Genomic DNA, 24,419 nt, shown 5'->3' with positions numbered 1-24,419 from the left:
TACACATTCCGTCAACTTCACCATTTTAATTTTTGTTAAATTGGCGACGTGGCAAGTGGAGTGCCACTTTATGCTAATGTGTGAAAAAATAAAATAAAAAATTCTTAAATTTTGTTTTGTTTTTTTTAAAAACTGAAAAATAAAAAGAAATTCCTCCCAGCCTTAACAACCCCTCTCTCACCCTTTGTCTCCCCCAACCCCTCTTTTCACACATCATTGCCTGGTGTAGAGAAGACAACAGAAAAAGTAAGAAAGCTTTTCCTACACTTTTATTTTTTCCAACAAACAAACAGAAGAGAATGATGAATGTCAATGTGGATAATTTAACAGACATCCATCACTATGTTAATGAAGAACCAGGTTTTATGTATAATCCGAACATATGTATTACTCTATATATATATCAGTTTAAAGATAGTGAAATGCTACTCTGACTCCCTGTTTGTTATCCTGCACTATTTCAGCATTAGTCTTTCTGCACTCTTTCTGTGTTAGTATATCTGCCTAAAGATTTCGTCCAAAGAAAAAAAAAAATCTGCCTAAAGATATATCTCAAAACACTAAGTTGTAAACAAATAAAATAATTACAACATAATTACAGCAATATGCTGTCAAGTACCTAAGTTTAATGATTAAATACAAAGTAAATTACAAAAGACTTTGAATATATACATGTCTATTAGAAATTATTAACTTAGGCTTATTGCTCAAGCTGCTGTGTCGTCAATGGACAAGACTTGTGCTTCAGTGTCGATGGACAAGAACTGTTCTTCAGTGTCCATGGACAAGAACTGTTCTTCAGTGTCCGTGGACAAGAACTGTGCTTCAGTGTCGATGGACAAGAACTGCGTTGTAGGAGATGCAGTGAGTTGTGAGGAATTGGTGCTATAACTGTATCCTGACAAAATTTGGGCTTCAGTCTCGGTTGACAAGAATTGTGGTGTAGAAAATGGGGTGACTTGGAAAGAATTGGTGCTATACCTATAGCAGCCTGACTCAGTTTGACCTCTTTCAGAAGTAGTAGTTTGATTGGACAACATTGAAAGTGATGTTGGAGGTGCAAAATAGGTGGCAACTGGCATCTTTGATGGGAGAATAGGCAATGGAACTTCCAAGTTAAGCACTTGAATCGCATGTTGTATTGAAGGTCTGAATCTATAATCTGGGTGAGCACAACACAACCCAACAGTCATCAAGCTCTCCATTTGATTCTCATCAAATTGTCCATAGAGTTTTGGATCGGCTGCTTGAATAACTTTCCCTTCTCCATAAAGCTCCCAAACCCACTCCACCATTTCGATTTCACTACTTTCTAAATTGAGATCGATCGGTTTTCTTCCACAAGCTATTTCCAAAGCAACCACTCCAAAGCTGTAGACATCTGATTCCTTGCTAGCCTTTCCTGTAGAAACATATTCCAGAGCCATGTAGCCTCTAGTTCCAGCCACAATTGTTGTTGGTGACTGTTTTCCATGGTCCACAAGTCGAGCTAATCCAAAATCACCAAGTTTCACATTGAAATTTGAATCCAACATAACGTTGCTGGATTTGATATCCCTGTGCAGCACACATTGTTCCCATTCTTCGTGTAGATAGAATAAGCTGGAGGCCAAACCTTGAGCTATTTTGTATCTGATTTGCCAACTTAACAAGCTATTTATTTTGAATAGGTGGGAATCTAAACTGCTGTTGGGCATGAACTCGTAGACGAGTAGTAGTTCTCTTTTTTCATGGCACCAACCAATGAGTTGCACCAAATTCCGATGCCTAAGTCTACTGATAATTCTTACTTCTGATGCATACTCCTTCAAACCTTGCTTAGATCCATTGGATATCCTCTTAATTGCAACATATGAGTTCAAGTTTTTTATAAAGCCTCTGTAAACCCCTCCAAATCCTCCCTCTCCCAGCTTCTCCCCCTCATGAAAATTATTCGTTGCTCGAGCTAAGTCCCTGTATGAAAACTTCCTCGGGCCAGTTCCCTTTTCAAATTCATCGTCAATTAAACAGTTGACAACAGGATTCTCATCACTTTCCCCCACTGCCTTTCTCTTCCGAAAAATGAACATGAACCAAACCAAAGCCAATCCACCAGCCAAGATAATACATCCACCAACACCCAACCCAATGGGGAGTCGTATGTTGGAAGTTCCTGACTTGGGATTAGCACTAGGGCTTGGCGGAGGAAATACTTGTGTGTTGTTCATTGTAGTCTCATCAACCAGAGCTGTTGATGTGAAATTCCACGAGACGATCCTATGCACAGCAATGTCATTGCCCGTTGCAGCAGAGAATCCAACAATGACCCAATCTGGCAAGTATTGTTTCAGATCAACCATTTAAGAAAGATATCTGATTATCTCCACTTGGGTGCCATTTGTACCATTTAGAAAACTGGTAAAGGCAACACTGAGATTTTTTGAGCTAGAGTTATAACTAACCCAAGCGCTGTTTAGTTTTGCTTTGTCAATACCACCATTCCAAGTCGTGGTAATATTAGACTTGAGAGAGTTGATGTCGATTGCTACATGATCGCTCGGGGGATCCTGGATGCTTGGCTGTGTATTCTGGAAGATATCAAACTCCACTGCCACAAATGGATACTGAGTTCTAGACATGCCTCCTGGCAAGTCTTCAACGGGGAGGCCAAGTTTGCCACCACCCCCTATTGCAATGTTGGCTAAAGATCCATTTGGGGCTAGGAAGAACACCATCCCGTCACTGTGGCCGGAATCAATGATGAAAGTAAAATGTGTGGTGAAATCGGCCAGTTTTCCGGTGGCTTTTTCCTGGAGAAGGAACGGTTTGTGGTAGGTTGCTCGACCAATGTTCTCAGCCACTTTAAGCTCTTCGGGTTTTTTGGTGAGTTTGATGAATTTGCCATCAATATATGCATCTCCTTCTAGGGATATGTTGGTGGTGCCATTGGAAAAGCTGGGGAAGTTGAAGGTTAAAGGAGTTGCAGAAGGGTTTAACAGAAACAAGAGCAGAAGGAAGGATAGAAGCTTTGGCGAGTGGAGTTGGATGATCCCGTCCCCGAAGTTATTAGCAACCATTTCAAACTTTTTGTACGTGCAGAATTGTCATCTAATGGTTGTGCAGATCGTATGCAAGGTTTCCTAGACGCTTAAAACAGTGGTGCTGTTTACCAATTCAAACCAGAACCAGCAGCCATTGTCTTTTTAGTCTGAGATATGGTATATATTTATCTGTGTTCAGTTGCCGGGAAGCATCCTCTTATAAATGTAAATGGTTCAATTTCAAGTCAATTAATTTCCACTTGGGTAATGGCAGACCTTGGTGCACTCACTGTTCCTATAGGCTCATTTGGTGTGGGTGTCTTTATTTTTATTATTTTGGGTGCAGATGCGTTGACATTGAGAAGGCTCTTGGAAATGATTAAAATTCAGATTCGAGAGTCGCAATATCTTGCTGATGATGGCTAATCACCCGATTCAAATGTTTCTACATGTACCTCTACGTTTTATATAACAAATTATAGAACTGAACAAGTAACTAAAATTATATGGGCAAATGCTGTACAACTGTATACTTTTACCATTTTTTATTAATGGTGTGCTGGTTTACTTGGATAATTAAGGTTGCAAGAAATCTCTTCCATTTTATTTTAATTTTGATTTTTATATGGCCTTTTTAATGTGGGTCTTCCCAATCAGTACCTTAGCAGTACTTTGATAGTTTGAATATTTTGTATAATGTGGAATTATTCCACAATCACCGACTAATTAATCTAGTCATTAGCCATTTGGACTCCATCTACCATACAATTTGGGCCTAGGAGAGTGCTATTCTTGCTTTCGATGCTTAAATTGAATTGAAATCACCTCTTCTTACAAAGATTGAGGGAAGTCATGAATCAGGGAATTTAAGAATTTGGGAATAAGGAATTGGAATAAGATCAACTACTGCCCTTAGTTGATATGATTCCTAGTTTTGAATGATTACGGATTTTACCATGTAACTCCCATAATTCATTATTACGTATATGTAAGTAAACGCAGTGGAAGTAAGGAATTTGAATCATTCCAATATCCAACATAGGGGAAGAATGAATTGGAATGAGTCCAAACCTATTACTAATAAATAATCATGCCATTTAATACTAAATTCATCCATAATTTGACATCTTCGGGAATCAAGTGATTTTTGTCAATTAAGATTGCGTAGGCAATCATATGGGTAGTAGGGCATTTACATTTTTATAACATGTTTACATATAAGAAATGAGAATAAAAAGAAAGGGAATGAGAATTATATTACCCCTATTAGTTGATCAAAATTCTTGATTTTCGGACAAACATGAACTTAACCAAGCTTGTTTGAATGGATAAAAGAGATATGTTGAAAGAGAAATTTCGTGTGCGACCGTAGCGTCTAACTTAAATGGCTTGATACTCATCATATGTCCGTGTCAATATATATTAAGAAAAAGACGTTTAAGGGTTGGCCCTAATGTTGGATCCCTTCACACATGAAATATATTTTATCTAATAAGAATTAAAAATAAATAAAAATTATATGCACTAACAACTAGACAAGACAGAGTTTGCTGAAGTATGGACAAATTTATACCACCGCGTAGCTCACAATTTTTTTTTATCATATGGTATGGTGTTTTTCTTACTCCTTTCTAGAAGTGATAATGTGATGTAATCAAGATTTGTGGTATTTTTAAGTGAATTTCATGGTCCTTTCCTCTCCATCTTATTTTAGGTTTGAGTGTTAATGTGGGTTTTCCTAATTTTCATTTGACTAATTCTGCTTTAGGCGTGGGTTAAACTTTAAACTAAACAAAAATGAAAGGAAACGGGTCAACACTATTGAAATTTTAATTAGCTGACGTGGACCTTGTAGGGGGTTCGTTATGTTAGTTAAGTCAGTTAGTTTGGACAGCAGCCCTATTATTTACTTAATCGGCAATGCGACAATATCACAATACAATACAAAAATATCTTGAAAAGAAAAATGCAGCATTATCACAAAAATTAACTTAGGTCTGCTGTGCGCACTGAAGTATTGTTGATGGTCACAAATATTGTTGTAGAAGATGGGGTGATTGAGAGGACTTGGTGATTTCCTAGGACTCGGTTTGACCTCTTTCAGAACTAATAGTTTCACTGAGCAATGTTGAAAGTAATCTAGGAGGAGCAAAATATGCGGCTACCGGCATCTTTGATGGGAGAATGGGCAATGGAACTTCCAAGTTAAGCACTTGAATCGCTTGTTGTATTGAAGGTCTGAATTTATAATCCGGGTGTGCACACCACAATCCAACAATCAGCACGCACTCCATTGATTTCTCATCAAACTCTCCATTGAGTTTTGGATCGGCTGCTTGAATAACTTTGCCTTCTCCATAAAGCTCCCAAACCCATTTCTCATCAAACTTTCTAAGTTGAAATCGATCGGTTTTCTCCTGCAGGCTATTTCCAAAGCAACAACTCCGAAGCTGTAGACATTTGATTCCTTGCTAGCTTTTCCTGTAGTAACATATTCTAGAGCCATGTAGCCTCTGGTTCCAGCTATAATTGTTGTTTGTGACTTTCTCCATGGTCCACGAGTCGAGCTAACCCGAAATCCCCGAGTTTCACATTGAAATTTGAATCCAACATAACATTGCTAGACTTGATATCACCGTGCAGCACACTGTTCCCATTCTTCATGTAGATAAAATAAGGCAGAGGCCAAACCTTGAGCAATATTGTATCTTACCTGCCAAGTTAACAAGCTTTTTTCTTTGAAAAGATGGGAATCTAAACTACCATTGGGCATGATCTAATAGACGAGCAGTAGCTCTCTTTTTTCATGGCACCAACCAGTTAGTTGCACCAAATTTCGATGCCTAAGTCTACTGATGATCCTCACTTCTGATGCATACTCCTTTGCTTAGATCCGCTGGATATTCTCTTAACCGCAACATATGAGTTTAAGTCTTTTATGAAGCCTCTATAGACCCCACCAAATCCTCCCTCTCCCAGATTCTCTCCCTCCTCAAAATTACTCGTTGCTCGAACCAACTCACGGTATGAAAACTTCCTAGGGCCAGTCCCCTTTTCAAGTTCCTCATGAATCAGTTTATTAACAAAAGGGTTCTCCATCACGTTCCCCTGCTGCTCTCATTCTCTTCCAAAAGGTGAACCAAGCCAAACACAAGCCACCAACCAAGATTAGAAAACCACCGCCACCCAACCCAATCAAGAGTCTGATATTGGCACTTCCTGATGATTTTAGGTTACACAGTGGGGATTGACACAGGAAATACTGGTTTGTTGCCCTCATCAACCAGAGCAGTTGAAGTAAAATTCCATGAGAGGATCTTATGCACAGCAAGCTCGTTACCGGTTGCAGCAGAGAACCAAACAATGACCCAATCCGGCAAGTATTGTTTTAGATCAACAATGTAAGAAAGATAACTGGTTGTCTCCACTTGGATACCGTTTGTACCATTTAGAAAACTCGTGAAGGCAACGTTAAGATTTTTTGAGCTAGAGTTGTAACTAATCCAAGGCATGGTAATATTTGACTTGAGAAAGTTGATGTCGATCCCCACATGGTCGCCGTTTGGATCCCTGATGGTTGGCACTGTGTTCTTGAAGATATCAAACTCCACAGCCACAAACGGATACTCGGCTTGTGGTGTCTCCCGACAGGTCGTCGACAGGCAGGCCAAGCTTGCCACCACCTCCCGCTGCGCTGTTGAGTAAGGATCCATTTGGCTCTACGAAGAACACCATCCCATCGGCATCCCATCGGCATGACCATTATCAATCTTGAATGTGAAATTTGTGGTGAAGTCCGCAAATTTTCTGGTTGCATTTTCTCGGAGGACGAAGGGTTCGTGGTAGGTGGCTCTAACTACGTTCCCAGTTTCTTCGGGGTTTGTGGTGAGTCTGATGAGGTTGCTATCAATATCAGCAACACCCTCGAGGTATATGTTGGTGGTGACATTGGAAAAGCTTGGGAAGTTGAAGGTTAAAGGAGTTGCAGAAGGGTTGAACAGAAAAAAGAGAAGAAGCAGGAACATAAGCTTTGGTGAGTGTAGTGGGATGATCCCTTTCCCATAATTATTGAAAACCATGTCTAACTTTTTGTGGAGACTGTTTGCAGAATAATCATATCTTATTATATAGTGCAGAATGTAGATCACTGCAGAGTTAAAGCTACAAAGGTGCTGTTCTTGTTTTGTTTTGTTTTTTTATAAAATCTTTCTTTGCTTGCTGTAAAGGAAGTTAAGGTTCCACCCCAAGACCAATTGGGGTGGGGGGAATAGCCCAACTTCCACTCCAAGACCAGTTGACGGTCCAAATTTCTTGTCTATACGTATTTGGATTGTGCTTTGTTTCGTTCGTAAATTAGTGAATGGACGGCAGCATTGACATTGAGAAGACTTGGAAATCGTCGTTGGAAGTTTTAGAAGTATAGTGATCAACTTTGTTTCTTCTTGAGGCTGAGATATGGGGCCTTTTCTTTGGTTTGAAGTTAGCCATTGAGAATGTTATCGGTAGTTTCATTATCGAAATTGACTCAGCTACTGCAGTCAATCTTTGTAAGAATTCTTCTATGCTTGCTTTGCATCCCTTAGAGCATCCACAATCATCCTCTCTATTTTTTAGTTAAATTTTAGCTAAAAACACATAAGAGTTATTTTAGGAGCTCTCTATAAAATTTAAACTCCAATTTAGGGAGTCATAAATGCTATAACTCTTTTTTAATTGGTCCATCTTTATTAAAAAATCATATAAAAAATAATTAACATTAATTAAAGGTTTGAAATACTCATTAAATAAAGCAGCATTAAATTATAGGGAGCCACTAGAAGTCATTTCTCTCTCCTCAGATTTAGGAGCTCCTAGAGATCTCCATATTTTAGGAGGTAGGGAGCATGGTTGGAGTTGTATTTTTTCAAATCCTCCCTAAAATTTGTTTAAAGAGGTATTTTAGGGAGTCCATTGTGGATGCTCTTAGTTGCTTTGGTTAGGACCTGTTGTGACCTTATGCAGTAGTTTCCTAGTTGTGCCTTTAGAGAGAAGAATGATGTTGCTGACTAATTGGCTAATTGGAGTTATCAACTGGATCTTGGGCTGTGCGTGTTTGAGCAGGCCCCTAGTTGGATAAGTGCTTATCTTGTTGATGATTTGCTTGGAATTGTTCGTTCTAGACTAGTCTGTGTAGACCAGTGCGTGTAGTCTGTTTCTTGGGGGCTTTGCCCCTTCTTTATCTCCAAAAAATAAAAATAAAAATCTAGACATTGCATTGAATGGCTAATAGAGGTAAAACCATATCCATAGGGAAACAACAAAAGATAGTTCGCTGATAATATAGACAAATTTATTCAACCGTATATTTCACATTGAAAAAATAAAAAAAACTCCTGTAGAAGGCGTGATGATGTGTGAAGTCAAGATTTGTAGCTTACAAGAAATTTTTCTAAGCGAACCTAACGCCATCATATGGTGTTCTTAATTCCAACTCTTGCCTCCCCTTACCTTTTGCCATGGCAAATGGGTGGAAATGCTTTTAGCACCCGAACTAATTTATATTGCGAATTTTAGACCAACCGTAAGATTTAAGTCAATTTAATCCAAATTGCTGTTAAAAATCAGACATGAGGCGCACGTGTAACCTAATTTGAGGGCAAATTTGGTCCTCATAACCTTTTCCCTCTCGAAACCCATCGTCCCCCTTTCCCTGAAAACTTGAAAAGCAAACTAGAAAAAGAAACTGAAGTTTGCAGCCCACCTCGAGAAAATATGCAGAGAAATCAAGTTCCCCATTTGGCAACTCTATCTGTACCAAAATACTCCCAACTATTTGTGATTATTTTGTATATCAAAACCAGCTATGCTTGGTTGATGTGAAAATGGAAGAAAATAATCCCCAATCAAACAAAACAAAGTGCAGTTTTGTGCCCTTTGATTTATGATTGTTTTTGCTTTATGAAAAATGTAAAACAACCCATCCCAGTAATACCAAATTGTTGTTTTAAAATCTAATAATGTTCGGAACTACAACTTTCTCGGCAGCCAAATAGATCCTTAACTTTATTTCGATGCCAATTGTGAAAAGTTTTGTTCTTGGTTTATGGCAATTTGGATGAAATTGCCTCAAATGTAACGAGTACCCAGTAAAGCCGTGCGGCTATACTATTTTTGAGCAACACTAATAAAAATGGGTACAGCCGTTCGCCTGTACTATTTTTTGAACAAAATTAAGAAAAGGGGGTATCGCCGCACGGCTATACTATTTATATTTATTTAAAAAACCACCCGATTAGCGCTAGGCGCCATTTGTCAAAACGGTACAGCTGCGCGGCTATACAAGGAAAAAAATCACGTATAGCCGCGCTGCTATACTATTTTTTAAAAATAATTAAAAAAGAAAAACCCAGTAAAGCGACCGGCTATACGATTTTTTCAAAAAAAACTTAGAGAGAAAGCGTATAGCCGCCCGGCTATACTATTTAAAAAAAGAAAAGAAAAAACCAAGTATAGCCGCTCGGCTGTACGATATATATATTTTTAAATAAAAAGCCATATTCCCCTATTCCCTCCTTCTTCCAAAAAATGAACCAAACCAAACAAAACCCACCAAACAACCAACCCAACCACAAGTCCAATTTTGATGGAGGGAGAGGTGAGATTATGGAGATGGGTTTGTTGTGGTTAGAGACGCAGCCTAAAACCATGGTATTTTCTTTTTAACATTGGCTTCTGTGAAAATAGTCTTTTTCTTCTTTGTTTATTGAACCAAAATCAAATAGTCTTCTTTTTTATATTTGTTAATTGGGTTTATCTATACGTATTGTTTTTTTGCTGCTTTTTATACGTATTTAACTGGATTACTTGTACTAAAGAAGATTATCCTGAAATATTATATTGCAAAATTACTGTTTAAGTGTTAGATGATTTTATATTTACTACATTTAAATCAATAGTCACCAATTCTTTAAAGTGTGAGATAACTAGTCACAATTAATAGTACTAGTAAGCAAAACCATTGACCACTCATTCAAATGTCACCAAAATCTATTTGTTGCTTTAAGAATGTGACTATTGTCTTCTGTTTTTGTAGTGCTTGTTTACCAATTCAAACCACAACTTTTCATGGAGAGGACTTTCATGATCTGACATACCCTTCAGAAAAGTGCAATGAAACGAGCATCATTGAGAAGGGTTGGAATTGTAAACTAATCTGGAAGTCCCCTTATATATAATTGATAAATTATAGACCTCAAGAGTAGAAACAGATATGCATCCAACCTGAATATATGGCTTGATAAAAAGGAGCAAATCGTCTCTTCATTATACTATCTATTAATTTTAATCCAAATACCCAAACACGAAATTAGTATATAGCCAAGTTATGTGCATATCTACTTAAAGAATTCAAATATAAATATAAATATAAATTACCAAAAAAAAATTTGAATATAGGTACAACACAATTGTTAAGTATAAATTTAATTTGTGTACAAAAGTTAAGCTGATGGAGAAGAATTAGAAGCGGAAGATGAGATGAACTGTGATGAATTGGTGTTGTAACCATTACTTAAAGACTCTGTTTGACCTCTCTCAGAACCAGTAACATCACCGGAGAAGATTTTAAATGATACCGGAGGAGAAAAGTAGCTGGCTACTGGCATCTTTGATGGAAGAATAGGCGGTGCAACTTCTAAGCTAAGCACTTGAATTATTTGTTGTGTTGAAGGCCTGATCTTGTAATCTGGATGAGCACACCACAACCCAACAATCAACAAGCACTCTATTTGTTTCTCATCAAAATCCCCACACAATTTTGGGTCAGCTGCTTCAATGACTTTCCCTTGTCCATAAAGCTCCCAAACCCACTCTACCATGTTGATTTTATTTGTTCCCCACTTGTGATCAACGGGTTTTCTCCCACAAGCTATCTCCAAAGCAACAACTCCAAAACTGTAAACATCTGTTTCCTTGCTAGCCGTTCCTGTGGTGACACATTCAGGAGCCATGTAGCCCATGGTTCCAGCCAGAACAGTGGTGTGTGATTGTTTCCCGTGGTCAACAAGTCGAGCCAACCCGAAATCTCCCAGTTTGGCGTTGAAATTCGAATCCAACATAATGTTGCTGGATTTGATATCTCTGTGCAACACACATTGTTCCCATTCTTCGTGTAGATAGAACAATCCGGACGCCAAGCCTTGAGCAATTCTGTACCTTGCCTCCCAACCTAACAAGCTTTTTCCTTTGAACAAATGGGAATCTAAGCTTCCATTGGACATGAACTCGTAAACAAGTAGGAGTTCTCTCTTTTCGTGGCACCAACCAATGAGTTGCACCAGATTTCGATGCCTAAGTCGACTGATGATCCTTACTTCTGCTGCGTACTCCTTCAGCCCCTGTCTAGACCCACTTGATACCCTCTTAACAGCAACATATGAGTTCAAATCTTTTACGAAGCCTCTGTAAACCCCACCAAACCCTCCCTCTCCAAGCTTCTCTCCCTCGTCAAAATCATTTGTCGATTGAGCCAATATCTTGTACGAAAACTTCTTCGGGCCTGTCCCCTTTTCGAATTCGTCATCAATCGGATCGTTGACCATAGGATCTTCATCATTGTCGCTACTTTCCCCTGTTCCCCCCTTCTTCCAAAAAATGAACCAAGCCAAATAAAACCCACCAACCAAAAGAACACACCCACCAACAACTAGACCAACCACTAGTCCAATATTGATGCCATTTCCTGACTTGGGTTCAACATTGGGGGTTGGCTCAGGAGCTACTGGTGTGTTGTTCTTTGCATTCTCATAAATCAGCGATGTCGAATTGAAACTCCATGAGTTGATCTTGTGCAGAGCAGTCCTAGCACCTGTTGCAGCAGAGAACCCAACAATCACCCAACCTTGCAAAATGTCATTCACATCAACCATGTAATCAAAATACCTTCTAACCCGGACACCATTTTCATAAGTAGTAAATGTAACGCTAAGATTTTTTGATCCAGAATCGTAACGAATCCAAGCATTATTGAGTCGTCCCTGTGTAATACTACCATTCCACGCCCTGGTAACCTTAGACTTGACAGAGTTGACATCAATACCAACATGATCGCCAGCGGGATCGTCGATAGACGTCCTTGCATTATGAAAGATGTCAAACTCCACTGCCACAAACGGGTACAGATTCGTGGACTCGTTTTTTTCTGGGTTTATGACGGGGAGGCCAAGAGAGCCGCCTCTGCCTATTGTGCTGTTGAGTACAGACCCGTTTGACGCCAAAAAGAAGGCGAGCCCATCTGCATAGGGTGCTTTGTCTAGCGAGTCGATGGCGAATGTGAAATTTGTGGTGAAGTCGGCGAGTTTTCCCGTGGCGTTGTCACGGAGGAGGAAGGGTTGGCTGTAGGTGGCTCGACCGACGCTTTGGCCTTGCACCTGGTCAGCAGCGCTTTTGGTGAGTCGGAGGAAATCACCGTCGACGAAAGCATCTCCCTCGAGAGATAGGGTGTTGATGCCATTTGGGAAGGTGGAGAAATTGAAGTTTAATGAGGTTGCACAAGGGGCTAAGTGAAACAAGAGAAGAAGAAGAAGGACAACCATTTCTAATTTGCTGGTAAGGTTACAGATCAAATTGTTGGGTCTAAAATAGAGCAGAGACTTTAATATTTGAAAATGCTTTAATCAGCAGTTGTTTGCTTACCAATTCAAGTCAAAATAATTTTTACTTGGACTTTAATGACGCCAGGGGAAAATTAGCAATTGACTTTCTAGCTTGACATGTATTTATTTCTTTGCGCTGATGCAGGATTGCCGTCCTGTTATATAAAGTTTATCGTGATCCAACTTCAAGCCAATTAGTTGTTTTCACTTGGGCAAAATAGGCAAACACTGCTATAGTTACTACAAGCCATCCTCATCATCCAGCAACTGTTCTGTTCCTTCAAATTACTACGGCATTGAATTGCATTGTAAAATTTTGGCCTACTCATTGTGTTTTTCAGGACATTCTTAGCAGCAAGACGATTGGTAATGGTACTAGGAGGGGCAAACTCTACTACCTGGACTTGGCACCTGACAGTGAAGTCAAAGTCGGTCAAGCTTTCAAGATTGGGGGTGCTAGTGTTGAGAAGAAAACTGCCGAAGTATGGTTATGACATAGGCGTCTTGGACATGCTTTGTTTGGATATTTATAGAAGTTATTTCCATCCTTATTTACCAGTTTTGATATTTCTAGTTTTAAGTGTGACATTTGTGAACTAGCCAAGAGCCATCGTGTTCCTTTTCCCTTAAGTTCAAATAAAAGTTTGGTTCTGTTGGTTCTGTTTTCTCTTGTTCATTCTAATGTTTAGGGCTCTGCTAAAATGACCACTCTGAGGGGAGCTTGATGGTTTGTCACGTTTATAGATGATTGCACACGCATGACTTGGGTTTCCCTTCTCAAAACTAAAGGGGAAGTCAGTTCCAAATTTCAACAATTCCATCAAATTGTGGAGACTCAGTTTCATGCCAGATTTCAGGTTGTTCATTTTGAAAATGACGGAGAATTTTTCAACCATGATCTTAACCAGTTCTTACAAGATCATGGCATCATCTATCAACACTCATGCCCCTACACTCCCTAACAAAATGGAGTGGTTGAAAGAAAGAACATACATTTATTGGAAGTAGTTTATGCCTTTCTGTTTGATGCCAATATGCCTCAATCTTTTTGGGGAGAAGCCGTCCTCTCTGCAGCATACCTTATCAATCGGATTCCCTCTAGTATTGTAAAACACCACTTTAAACACTCCACCACCATATCCAAATGCCTCTCACCCCAAACCTGGAACCTCAGATTTTCGGCTGTGTTGTATTTGTCCACTTATACATGATCACCAACCAAGCAAATTGGATTCTCAAGCCAAAAAGTGTGTTTTCATTGGTTATACATTTTATTAGAAAGGATATCGGTGTTATCATCCTCCTAGTCAGAAGGTCTGTACCTCTATAAATGTTGTGTTCCGGGAACACGACGTATATTTCTCAGCATCACAGGAGGAGAATCGAGAATCAACCACTCCCAAAATTCTCGATTTTTTTCCCCAAGATGCAACTCTGCTTCAAAATGATCGGTCGCCAGTGGAAAGCGACCGGTCACCCTCTTTAGTTCTTCAAACACAGAGAACTTACTTCAAAACGACCAGTCACAAGTGGAACGTGACCAGTCGGCCCCCTTAGTTTTTCGAACATGGAGAACCTGCTTGAAAACAACCGGTCGCTAGAAGACAGCAACCGGTCGTCTCCACGCTGTCAAAATCAAGATGAGGAAGTTAAACTGTTTTATAAGATTTTGCCTGCTCCAGAGAATCCTTCAGCTCTAGTACCACATTAATCACATGCCGAGGAGTCATTCAGGTATCATCTTTTCCTGAAACTGATAATACTAATGAAATATCCCAGGATGATTTGATTTCAGAAGGCACAGAGCCTACATATCAGCTTTTAGAAAGAAAGAACTGTATCAAACCTTAAGTACAATACGAAGCAGATCTTAAAGCTAAAGGGAAATACCTCATCAATAATTATATATCTCTCAACAGATTATCAGAGTCATGTATACACTTTGTGAAGCAGTTGATTGACATATCTGTCCCCAACATTGTAACTGAAGCACTAGAAGACCCAAAATGGAAATAAGCCATGAATGAAGAAATGCGAGCTCTCCAAAAGAATGTCACATGGGAACTCGTACTGTTACCTCATGGAAAGAAGACGATGCATGTGGATTTATACTGTGAAACTCAAAGCAGATGGATCCATTGAAAGATATAAAGCTAGATTGGTGGCGAAGGGGTACACACAGAAATATGAGAAAGACTACCAGGAGACCTTTGCCCTAGCAGCCAAGATTAACATTATTAGAGTCTTACTGTCTCCACAGCAAATCTCGATTGGCCACTACATCAGTTTGATGTCAAAAATGCATTCTTACGTGGAGATTTGGAAAAAGAAGTATATATGGACTTGGAGTTTCAACTTCAAAACCACCTTAATTAGTTGATACTTGTAAAAATATTTAAAATAGAGCCAAAGAAGAGGGGTTTACAGTTTATTTTGGCAAAAAAGGAAAGGGGGTTTATGGCTACTAGGGAACATAGAGCATGAAGAAATTATTAAATTTTCATGTTGGCAGACATTAATATTTCCCATGTTTGTTTTGATAGTAATTTATTATTACTACCACATTATTTGTTCCAAAAAGCAGTCATAAATGTGTTTTTTTTGGTCAAAAGAGGTGAGCTAATATTAAACAAAAAACAATCACAGGCCAGGAGACAAAGAGATTGTGGGCAAATATTTTTTGGAGTAGGATTAGCTTATAAAATTTGTACTAAGTTTAGTATTTTAAAAATTTTACACTGTACTAAGTTTAATTCATGTATTTTATTTTATTAGTTGTATTGCTTTTCTTTTAGTGAATAAAGAAAATATTCAACAAAATTCCTTTTTATTCAAAACATTCCATACATAAAAAGCAAACCACAACCAAAGCATAAAAAATAAACAACCCACAACTAAAGCATAACTAAAAATACAATATAAACATAATAAATTAAAAAAACATATTCACTTCACTTCATTCACCTTCATTGCCTTTCACCGCCCATAAATGCTCAATCAAGTCAACTTGACAGCGTTCATGAATATACGAGGATTGCATCTCCGTGTAGCGATCAATCATACGGGGCATGAAACTACCGTCTCTAACCAACGGTTCATGCTGCACTGGTTCTCCATTTGGCCTCACTGGTTTTTCATAAATTCGTGGGAATTGGAGAAAACTGACTTCTTTGTAAGTATGGCAAACTTTTAACCTTCTGCAGTTTATGAAAGCAGATCTGCATGGCTGAGATGGGTCTTTTATTTACAAGCATCTCAAATGTTTTTGTAGGAGATCTCAAGGGAACTCTTTTGAAGGCCCAATACCAACCAGTTTTTCTCAACTGACTTCATTGGAATCTCTGTAAGGGCAAATGCTTAATACATTTTAAACTCTCTCTCTCTCTCTCTCTCTCCCCTCCATTTACTGGGCATAATTTATGTTTGTGTATGATAATGAAGGCGAAGCAGTGATATATATTATGTGAGCTCGTCTCTTGATTTCATAAGAAATTTGAAGAACTTCACTGATTTGTAAGTTTACACCTCATTCATTCACGCGCTGTGATCAAACTTCCTTTTCCTTTTCAAATTGAAAATCTTACTCCATTTACTTGTCCACTAATTATTTTTGGAGGTGTAACAGAGTTCTACGGAATACATTAATCAATGGTAGCATCCCTACTGATTTTGGAGAATATCAATGTTTACAGATACTGTACGTTCCAGCAGATATATAAGCTTGAATCCCAAATATACCAATTAATTTTCTTATTATTCTAATTGTTCCTCTAACTTAGCACTCATGTTGCAGGGATCTGGGTTTCAACAATTAAACAGGCGAACTACCATTGAAATACCCCACGATGTAATCTCTCTATATTTCACTAGCATTTATTTCTTTAATGCAAGATCATGTTACAGCAATAGGCATTGCTTATCTCATTATGTATACATATTGTAGGAATGTCTTGATAAATCTAGTAAGCATATATTGTGCTATTACATCAGTTTGAAGTTTTTTCACTAATCATATCTTGTGCTATTAAATTGAATTGTACAGATACAAACTTCTCAATCAAGTGTGGAGGACCACAAATGAGAGGAAATGATGGCATATTGTAGGAGGCTGAAGACTCAGCTCTTGGCCCAGCAACATTTAATGTAACCAGTACACAGAAATGGGCTGTTGGCAATGCGGGTTTTTCTGATAATTTGAATCAATCATTTGTGGAAACCACCCTTACGCAAGTCTTCGGTGCGGATTAGACACCAGAGCTTTTCGAGACTTCAAGAGTGTCCCCAGGTTCACTGAGATACTATGGCCTGGGTCTTCAGAATGGACCTTATACTGTAACATTGCAATTTGCAGAAACGGTTTTTGCTAGCCGCGATACACAAACTTCACAAAAGTCTAGGAAGGCGTGTATTTGATATCTATATTCCAGTAAGGCTGCTAATAAAGAAAAAAAAAAAAACTTAAGCTATTTGAAGTAAGGGCAACCTCATTAGGCAGAATTATTTAACTATCTCTTCATTTGCTTCCTAGGGGAACCTCAGAAGGAAGGACTTCGACATATCGAAGGAGGTAGGTGGGGTTAACAGAGCAGTTCCGAGACCCTTCAAGGTTAATGTGACAGAGAATTACCTAGATATTCATCTGTTCTGGGCTGGTAAGGGAACATGTTGCATACATGAACAAGGTGATTACGGCCCGCTAATATCGGCTGTCCACGCTGCTTCAGTTATATAATATAATGTCAAGTTATGAATATTTCCTATGAATGGTTTAAATGTATTTATCTGCTGTCAATTGATTGACACACTGAACAATTATTCTGTTTCATTGCTCAGATCTTACACCAACTACTCCAGGAAAGAAGAGCAGGATGGGTTGATAGTTGGTATTGCAGTCTCTGTCGGAGTAGTGATCTTGCTATTATTATTTGCAGTTTTATATATGCGGAGAAAAACATCAGAAAAAGATGACGATGAAGGTAAAAGAGCAATGAGCATATTATTAAGGGTTAATTCTGCATGCGGTTCTAAGTTCTTTCTAGTGTTGATAAGCATATTTGAGAGAAAATACTTCTGATGTGTTGTTTCGAAATTTAAACCTACGTCATACTCACTTTTGAATATGCAGATCTTCTAGGATTAGGTCCCCGACCAAATACTTTCAGTTATGCTGAGTTGAGAGCTGCAACAGAAGATTTTAATCCTTCAAATAAGTTAGGAGAGGGAGGATATGGACCTGTTTATAAGGTGAAATCTATTTTACATCAATATCTGCTACTTTAAAGTAATGACTTCGACTTCTTACAAAAAGAAATTGAGAGAGAAGCAAAATAGATTCTTTCTACTTCCCTTTCATGTCACTGAATTGTATTTCTGTTTATAGGGGACACTTTCTGATGGGAGGGTAGTGGCTGTGAAGCAACTTTCAGTAGCATCTCACCAAGGGAAGAGTCAATTTGTAACCGAGATTGCTACGATATCTACAGTCCAACATCGCAATCTAGTGAAATTGTATGGATGCTGCATTGAAGGAAGCCACCGTATTTTGGTTTATGAGTATCTTGAAAACAAGAGCCTTGATCAGGCACTTTTTGGTAGGTTTTATAGAAACAGAATACTCTGCAGTTTCAAGTACTCTAAACGTTCATCCAAGTTTTTTATGCAACCATTTGTTATAATTTTTCTCTACTGAGGAGTGAAGTTTAAAGAAACCAAAAGAGTAATTATCTGAATCAGAATATTCTGCAGTTTGAAGTACTCTGAAGTTACATCCAAGTTTTTTCCTTGAGAATAAATCTTCTTTCACTGCCTTGGTTTTCTGCTGGAAAATAAAGAAAGAAGAAAACTACTGCTAGTTATATTTTATTAGTTTTTGCTCTGTACAAGGGATTATTCAATTAAGTATCCTGAACAATTAAAATATGTTAAACCAGCCCAATTCTCATATCAAAACATATTTTCATTAATTTTATTTTTCCTTTTTCTCTTATATGTGCATTGGTTGTTTTTCCATGTAATGTTTCAGGAAGAAATGACTTGCACCTTGACTGGCCTACCCGCTTCAATATATTATTAGGAACAGCAAGAGGACTTGCTTACCTTCATGAGGAGTCAAAGCCCAGGATTGTACATCGAGACGTCAAAGCCAGTAATATTTTGCTAGATGCAGAACTCTCCCCAAAAATATCAGATTTTGGATGGGCAAAGCTTTATGATGACAAGAAAACACACATGAGCACCCGGGTTGCAGGCACAATGTAAGCCCTCGTTTATGTTATACATTGTTAATCATGACTAGGGAGGGTGTAATCCAAGCAACGTTTTTAGTAAGCATTTGATAATCTTGTAGAGGCTATTTGGCGCCGGAGTATGCAATGCGCGGACATCTGACAGAAAAGGCTGATGTTTTTGGTTTCAGACTTTGAGGATCTCACGGTAACCTAAATTTGAGGGCAACTTTCCTGAGTCTCTTCTAACCTTTTCCCTCTCGAAACCCATCGTCCCCATTTCCATGAAAACTTGAAAGGCAAACTAGAAAAAGAAAATGAAGTTTGCAGCCCACCTCGAGAAAATATGCAGAGTAATCAAGTTCCCCATTTGGTAACTCTATCTGTACCAAAATACTCCAACTATTTGTGATTTGTGATTATTTTGTATATCAAAACCAGCTATGCTTGGTTGATGAGAAAATGGAAGAAAACTAATCCCCAATTAAACAAAACAAAGTGCAGTTTTGTGCCCTTTGATTTATGATTTTTTTTGCTTTATGAAAAACGTAAAACACCCATCTCAGTAATACCAAATTGTTGTTTTAAAATCTAATAATGTTCAGAACTACAACTTTCTCGGCGGCCAAATAGATCCTTAACTTTATTTCGATGCTAATTGTGAGAAATTGCCTCAAATAATGAGTATAGCTGCAGTAAAGCCGTGCGGCTATACTAGTTGGAAAAAAAAATTCTAAAAATGAGTATAGCCTTTCGGCTAAACTATATTTTTTAAAAAAAAAGGGATATCGCTTCACGGCTATACTATTTATATATTAAAAAAAGGACCCGCTTAGCACTAGGCGCCATCTGTCAAAACAGTAAAGCCGAGCAGGTGCAATAGGGCGACGACAAACATAAAACACCCATCTCAGTAATTCCAAATTGTTGTTTTAAAATCTAATAATGTTCAGAACTACAACTTTCTCGGCGGCCAAATAGATCCTTAACTTTATTTCGATGCTAATTGTGAGAAATTGCCTCAAATAATGAGTATAGCTGCAGTAAAGCCGTGCGGCTATACTATTTGAAAAAAAAAAATTCTAAAAATGAGTATAACCTTTCGGCTAAACTATTTTTTGAAAAAAAAAAAAAAGAAAAAAAATGGATATCGCTTCACGGCTATACTATTTATATATTAAAAAAAGGACCCGCTTAGCACTAGACGCCATCTGTCAAAACAGTAAAGCCGAGCAGGTGCAATAGGGCGACGAAAAATTACGCCAGCGACAGACAGAATGAAGACGATGAGGGACGACTGCGGCTGGATGTGGAATTAGAAAAACTTAGAGAGAGCAAGGCTCTCCTTGCTAAAGAGAAAGCGACCCCGAAAAAAGACACATTGCCTTGAATGGCTAAAAGAGAAACCATATCCATAGGGAACCATCAAAAGACAGCTTGTTGAAATATAAACAAATTTATACAACCGTATATTTCACAATTAAAAAGAAAAAAAAAAAAACTCAAGTAGAAGGCGTGATGATATGTGAAGTCAAGATTTGTAGCATCTTTACAAGAATTTTTTTATGCGAACATAACGCCATCATATGGTGTTATTAATGCACCTATTACAATATAAGCAAATGATAAGTGCATAATGTAGTTTTGAGAGGCTCACTAAAAAACAGCCCTCATTTTTACGGAAAATGTTGACGCGAGTCTTCCTAATTAATCAATGAGATTTATTTCCTAGATTAATTAAGGGATTTACTTTTTTATTTTATATAGTTGACAAATCATTGTATAATTAGGAGATACTATCATAATTGATTACTGAATCCATTTTCATGTAAAGCACTAATATAAACTCTTATATATACCTCCTTATAGAGAAGAATACAACTTAACATAAAATATTCAAATCATATTCATATTTTAGCCGGAAACTCATGTTCTCTTCCAATTTAATTAAGATTTATTTTTTTGTTTTCAAATGCGGGTTAAGCCAAATCCACGTGGACCTCTGTGAATCTAGAAGGTCAGTTATATTAGTTAAGAAATGCTTTGCCCGCTAGTGTTTCTTACTTTTGGCTAGATTGAGCTTTTGTACCTACCTTGAATGATGATGATCCATTAAGTTGGGCTTGGAACACCTAAGTTAGGAGTGGGCTTTTAAACCGGTAAATTGGTGAATCAAACCGAGCTGGAAAAACCGCAAAAACGATTTTGGCTTGGATCGTTTTAGTTCTTGATTTTTGCCATTTCTAATTTCTTTTGGGAGAGAATATTTCCGAGAGAGTAGGGAAGCTTTACAGATCAAATTGTGATCTAAAATAAAAGCGCAGCAGCCCTTGTTTACCAATTCAAACCACAACTTTTCATGGAGAGGACTTTCATGATCTAACATACCCTTCAGAAAAGTGCAATGAAACGAGCATCATTGAGAAGGGTTGGAATTGTAAACTAATCTGGAAGTCCCCTTATATATAATTGATAAATTATAGACCTCAATAGTAGAAACAGATATGCATCCAACCTGAATATATGGCTTGATAAAAAGGAGCAAATGGTCTCTTCATTATACCATATATAATTGATAAATTATGTGCATATCTACTTAAAGAATTAAAACATAAATATAAATAAAAAAATAAATTTGAATAACACAATTATTAAGTATAAATTTAATTTGTGTACAAAAGTGAAGCTGATGGAGAAGAATTGGAAGCGGAAGATGAGGTGAACTGTGATGAATTGGTGTTGTAACCATAACTTAAAGACTCTGTTTGACCTCTTTCAGAACCAGTAACATCACCGGACAAGATTGAAAATGATACTGGAGGGGAAAAGTAGCTGGCTACTGGCATCTTTGATGGAAGAATAGGCGGCGCAACTTCTAAGCTAAGCACTTGAATTATTTGTTGCGTCGAAGGCCTGATCTTGTAATCTGGATGAGCACACCACAACCCAACAATCAACAAGCACTCTATTTGTTTCTCATCAAAATCTCCACACAATTTTGGGTCAGCTGCTTCAATGACTTTCCCTTGTCCATAAAGCTCCCAAACCCACTCTACCATGTTGATTTTATTTGTTCCCCACTTGTGATCAATGGGTTTTCTCCCACAAGCTATCTCCAAAGCAACAACTCCAAAACTGTAAATATCTGTTTCCTTGCTAGCCTTTCCTGTGGTGACACATTCAGGAGCCATGTAGCCCATGGTTCCAGCCAGAACAGTGGTTTGTGATTGTTTCCCGTGGTCAACAAGTCGAGCCAACCCGAAATCTCCCAGTTTGGCATTGAAATTCGAATCCAACATAATGTTGCTGGATTTGATATCTCTGTGCAACACACATTGTTCCCATTCTTCGTGTAGATAGAACAATCCGGACGCCAAGCCTTGAGCAATTCTGTACCTTGCCTCCCAACCTAACAAGCTTTTTCCTTTGAACAAATGGGAATCTAAGCTTCCATTGGACATGAACTCGTAAACAAGTAGGAGTTCTCTCTTTTCGTGGCACCAACCAATGAGTTGCACCAGATTTCGATGCCTAAGTCGACTGATGATCCTTACTTCTGCTGCGTACTCCTTCAGCCCCTGTCTAGACCCACTTGATACCCTCTTAACAGCAACATATGAGTTCAAATCTTTTACGAAGCCTCTGTAAACCCCACCAAACCCTCCCTCTCCAAGCTTCTCTCCCTCGTCAAAATCATTTGTCGATTGAGCCAATATCTTGTACGAAAACTTCTTCGGGCCCGTCCCCTTTTCGAATTCGTCATCAATCGGATCGTTGACCATAGGATCTTCATCATTGTCGCTACTTTCCCCTGTTCCCCCCTTCTTCCAAAAAATGAACCAAACCAAACAAAACCCACCAACCAAAAGAACACACCCACCAACAACCAGCCCAACCACAAGTCCAATGTTGATGCCATTTCCTGACTCGGGTTCAACAATGGGGGTCGGCTCAGGAGCTACTGGTGTGTTGTTTTTTGCATTCTCATCAATCAGCGATGTCGAATTGAAACTCCATGAGTTGATCTTGTGCAGAGCAGTCATAGCACCTGTTGCAGCAGAGAACCCAACAATCACCCAACCCTGCAAAATCTCATTCACATCAACCATGTAATCAAAATACCTTCTAACCCAGACACCATTTTCATAAGTAGTAAATGTAACGCTAAGATTTTTCGATCCAGAATCGTAACGAATCCAAGCATTATTGTCTCGTCCCTGTGTAATACTACCATTCCACGCCCTGGTAACCTTAGACTTGACAGAGTTGACATCAATACCAACATGATCGCCGGCGGGATCTTGGACAGACGTCACGGCGTTCTGAAAAATGTCAAACTCCACTGCCACAAACGGGTAAAGATTCGTGGACTCGTTTTTTTCTGGGTTTATGGTTGGGAGGCCAAGAGNAGCCGCCTCTGCCTATTGTTCTGTTGAGTGCAGACCCGTTTGGCGCCAAAAAGAAGGCGAGGCCATCTGCATAGAGTGTTTTGTCTAGCGAGTTGATGGTGAATGTGAAATTTGTGGTGAAGTCCGCGAGTTTTCCGGTGGCGTTGTCGCGGAGGAGGAAGGGCTGGCTGTAGGTGGCTCGACCGACACTTTGGTCTTGCCCGTCGTCAGCAGCGCTTTTGGTGAGTCGGAGGAAAGCACCGTCGACGAAAGCATCTCCCTCGAAAGATAGGTTGTTGATGCCATTTGGGAAGGTGGAGAAATTGAAGTTTAATGAGGTTGCACAAGGGGCTAAGTGAAACAAGAGAAGAAGAAGAAGGACAACCATTTCTAATTTGCTGGTAAGGTTACAGATCAAATTGTTGAGTCTAAAATAGAGCAGAGACTTTAATATTTGAAAATGCTTTAATCAGCAGTTGTTTGCTGACCAATTCAAATCAAAATAATTTCACTTGGACTTTGATGACGTCAAGGGAAAATTAGCAATTGACTTTCTAGCTTCACATGTATTTATTTAATTACTTATTTCTTTGTGCTGATGCAGGATTGCGGTCCTGGTATCCAACTTCAAGCCAATTAGTTGTTTTCACTTTGGGCAAAATAGGCAGACACTGCTATAGTTACTATTTGTGGCAATTAAAAAGTCTTTGTCCTCGGAGATTAAAAAGAGAAGAAGAAGAAGGACAACCATTTCTAATTTGAAAAAGGAGGACAACCATATCTAATTTGCTGGTGAGGTTACAAATCGAATTGTTGCTGGTAATAAGATTCAGTATTTGTAAGTGCTTTAATCAGCAATTGTTTGGTTACCAATTCAAAATTAAAGAAAGATCATGGTCTAATTTTTCTTTTTTCTTATTGCCTTGTGCCTTTTTTGTGGTATTGGGTCTGACACACGTTTTGTGGGAACGAAAAAGTTAGATTTCAGATTTCAAAGTTCAAAGTTCGGGTTTTCAGCAAATTCATAGTCGTTGCATTGGTCATGATTAATGACCCGACCCGATTCAGAAGTTGTAGATGATGTTTTTATAGTTACAAAATACAAAGAGAGAAGCTTCCAATCCAACTTGAATTTCTGGATTAAGAAGAAAAACA

General features: G+C 38.5%; 2 protein-coding genes and 3 pseudogenes across 3 annotated transcripts in view; 1 reads left to right on the top strand and 4 right to left on the bottom strand.

The window, feature by feature from the left end:
* Positions 1–700: 700 nt before the first annotated feature.
* LOC117625351 lies at positions 701–3,296 on the bottom strand (annotated as a pseudogene). Its single transcript, XR_004585427.1, has 2 exons — positions 982–3,296; positions 701–891 (listed from the first exon to the last, which is right to left on the bottom strand). The product of XR_004585427.1 is annotated as an L-type lectin-domain containing receptor kinase IX.1-like (transcript).
* Positions 3,297–5,098: 1,802 nt separating this feature from the next.
* LOC117625350 lies at positions 5,099–7,099 on the bottom strand (annotated as a pseudogene).
* A 3,312-nt stretch (positions 7,100–10,411) lies between these two features.
* LOC117624650 (L-type lectin-domain containing receptor kinase IX.1-like) lies at positions 10,412–12,599 on the bottom strand. The gene has a single exon (XM_034356029.1). It carries the CDS (start codon positions 12,590–12,592, stop codon positions 10,499–10,501), a length of 2,094 nt encoding a protein of 697 aa, XP_034211920.1. The 5' UTR covers positions 12,593–12,599; the 3' UTR covers positions 10,412–10,498.
* A 4,130-nt stretch (positions 12,600–16,729) lies between these two features.
* Positions 16,730–19,074, top strand: LOC117625348 (annotated as a pseudogene).
* Positions 19,075–21,448: 2,374 nt separating this feature from the next.
* The window catches only part of LOC117626640 (L-type lectin-domain containing receptor kinase IX.1-like), a 23,648-nt gene continuing 20,677 nt past the window's right edge, over positions 21,449–24,419 (bottom strand). Inside the window, exon 2 of the mRNA XM_034358421.1 lies at positions 21,449–23,284. Coding sequence (XP_034214312.1) covers positions 21,540–23,284 — 1,745 coding nt within the window. The 3' untranslated portion in view covers positions 21,449–21,539. The remainder of the gene's footprint in view (positions 23,285–24,419) is intronic.

The sequence above is a fragment of the Prunus dulcis genome, chromosome 4 (assembly GCF_902201215.1).
Source record: "Prunus dulcis chromosome 4, ALMONDv2, whole genome shotgun sequence".
In the NCBI taxonomy this organism is placed as follows: domain Eukaryota; kingdom Viridiplantae; phylum Streptophyta; class Magnoliopsida; order Rosales; family Rosaceae; genus Prunus; species Prunus dulcis.
Note: the sequence above shows the minus strand (reverse complement) of the source record. Positions and strands in the feature narration are given on the sequence as shown.

What these genes read in the sequence shown, in the direction of transcription:
- LOC117624650 (XM_034356029.1), bottom strand. Translation starts at nt 12,592, where the DNA reads ATGGTTGTCCTTCTTCTTCTTCTCTTGTTTCACTTAGCCCCTTGTGCA.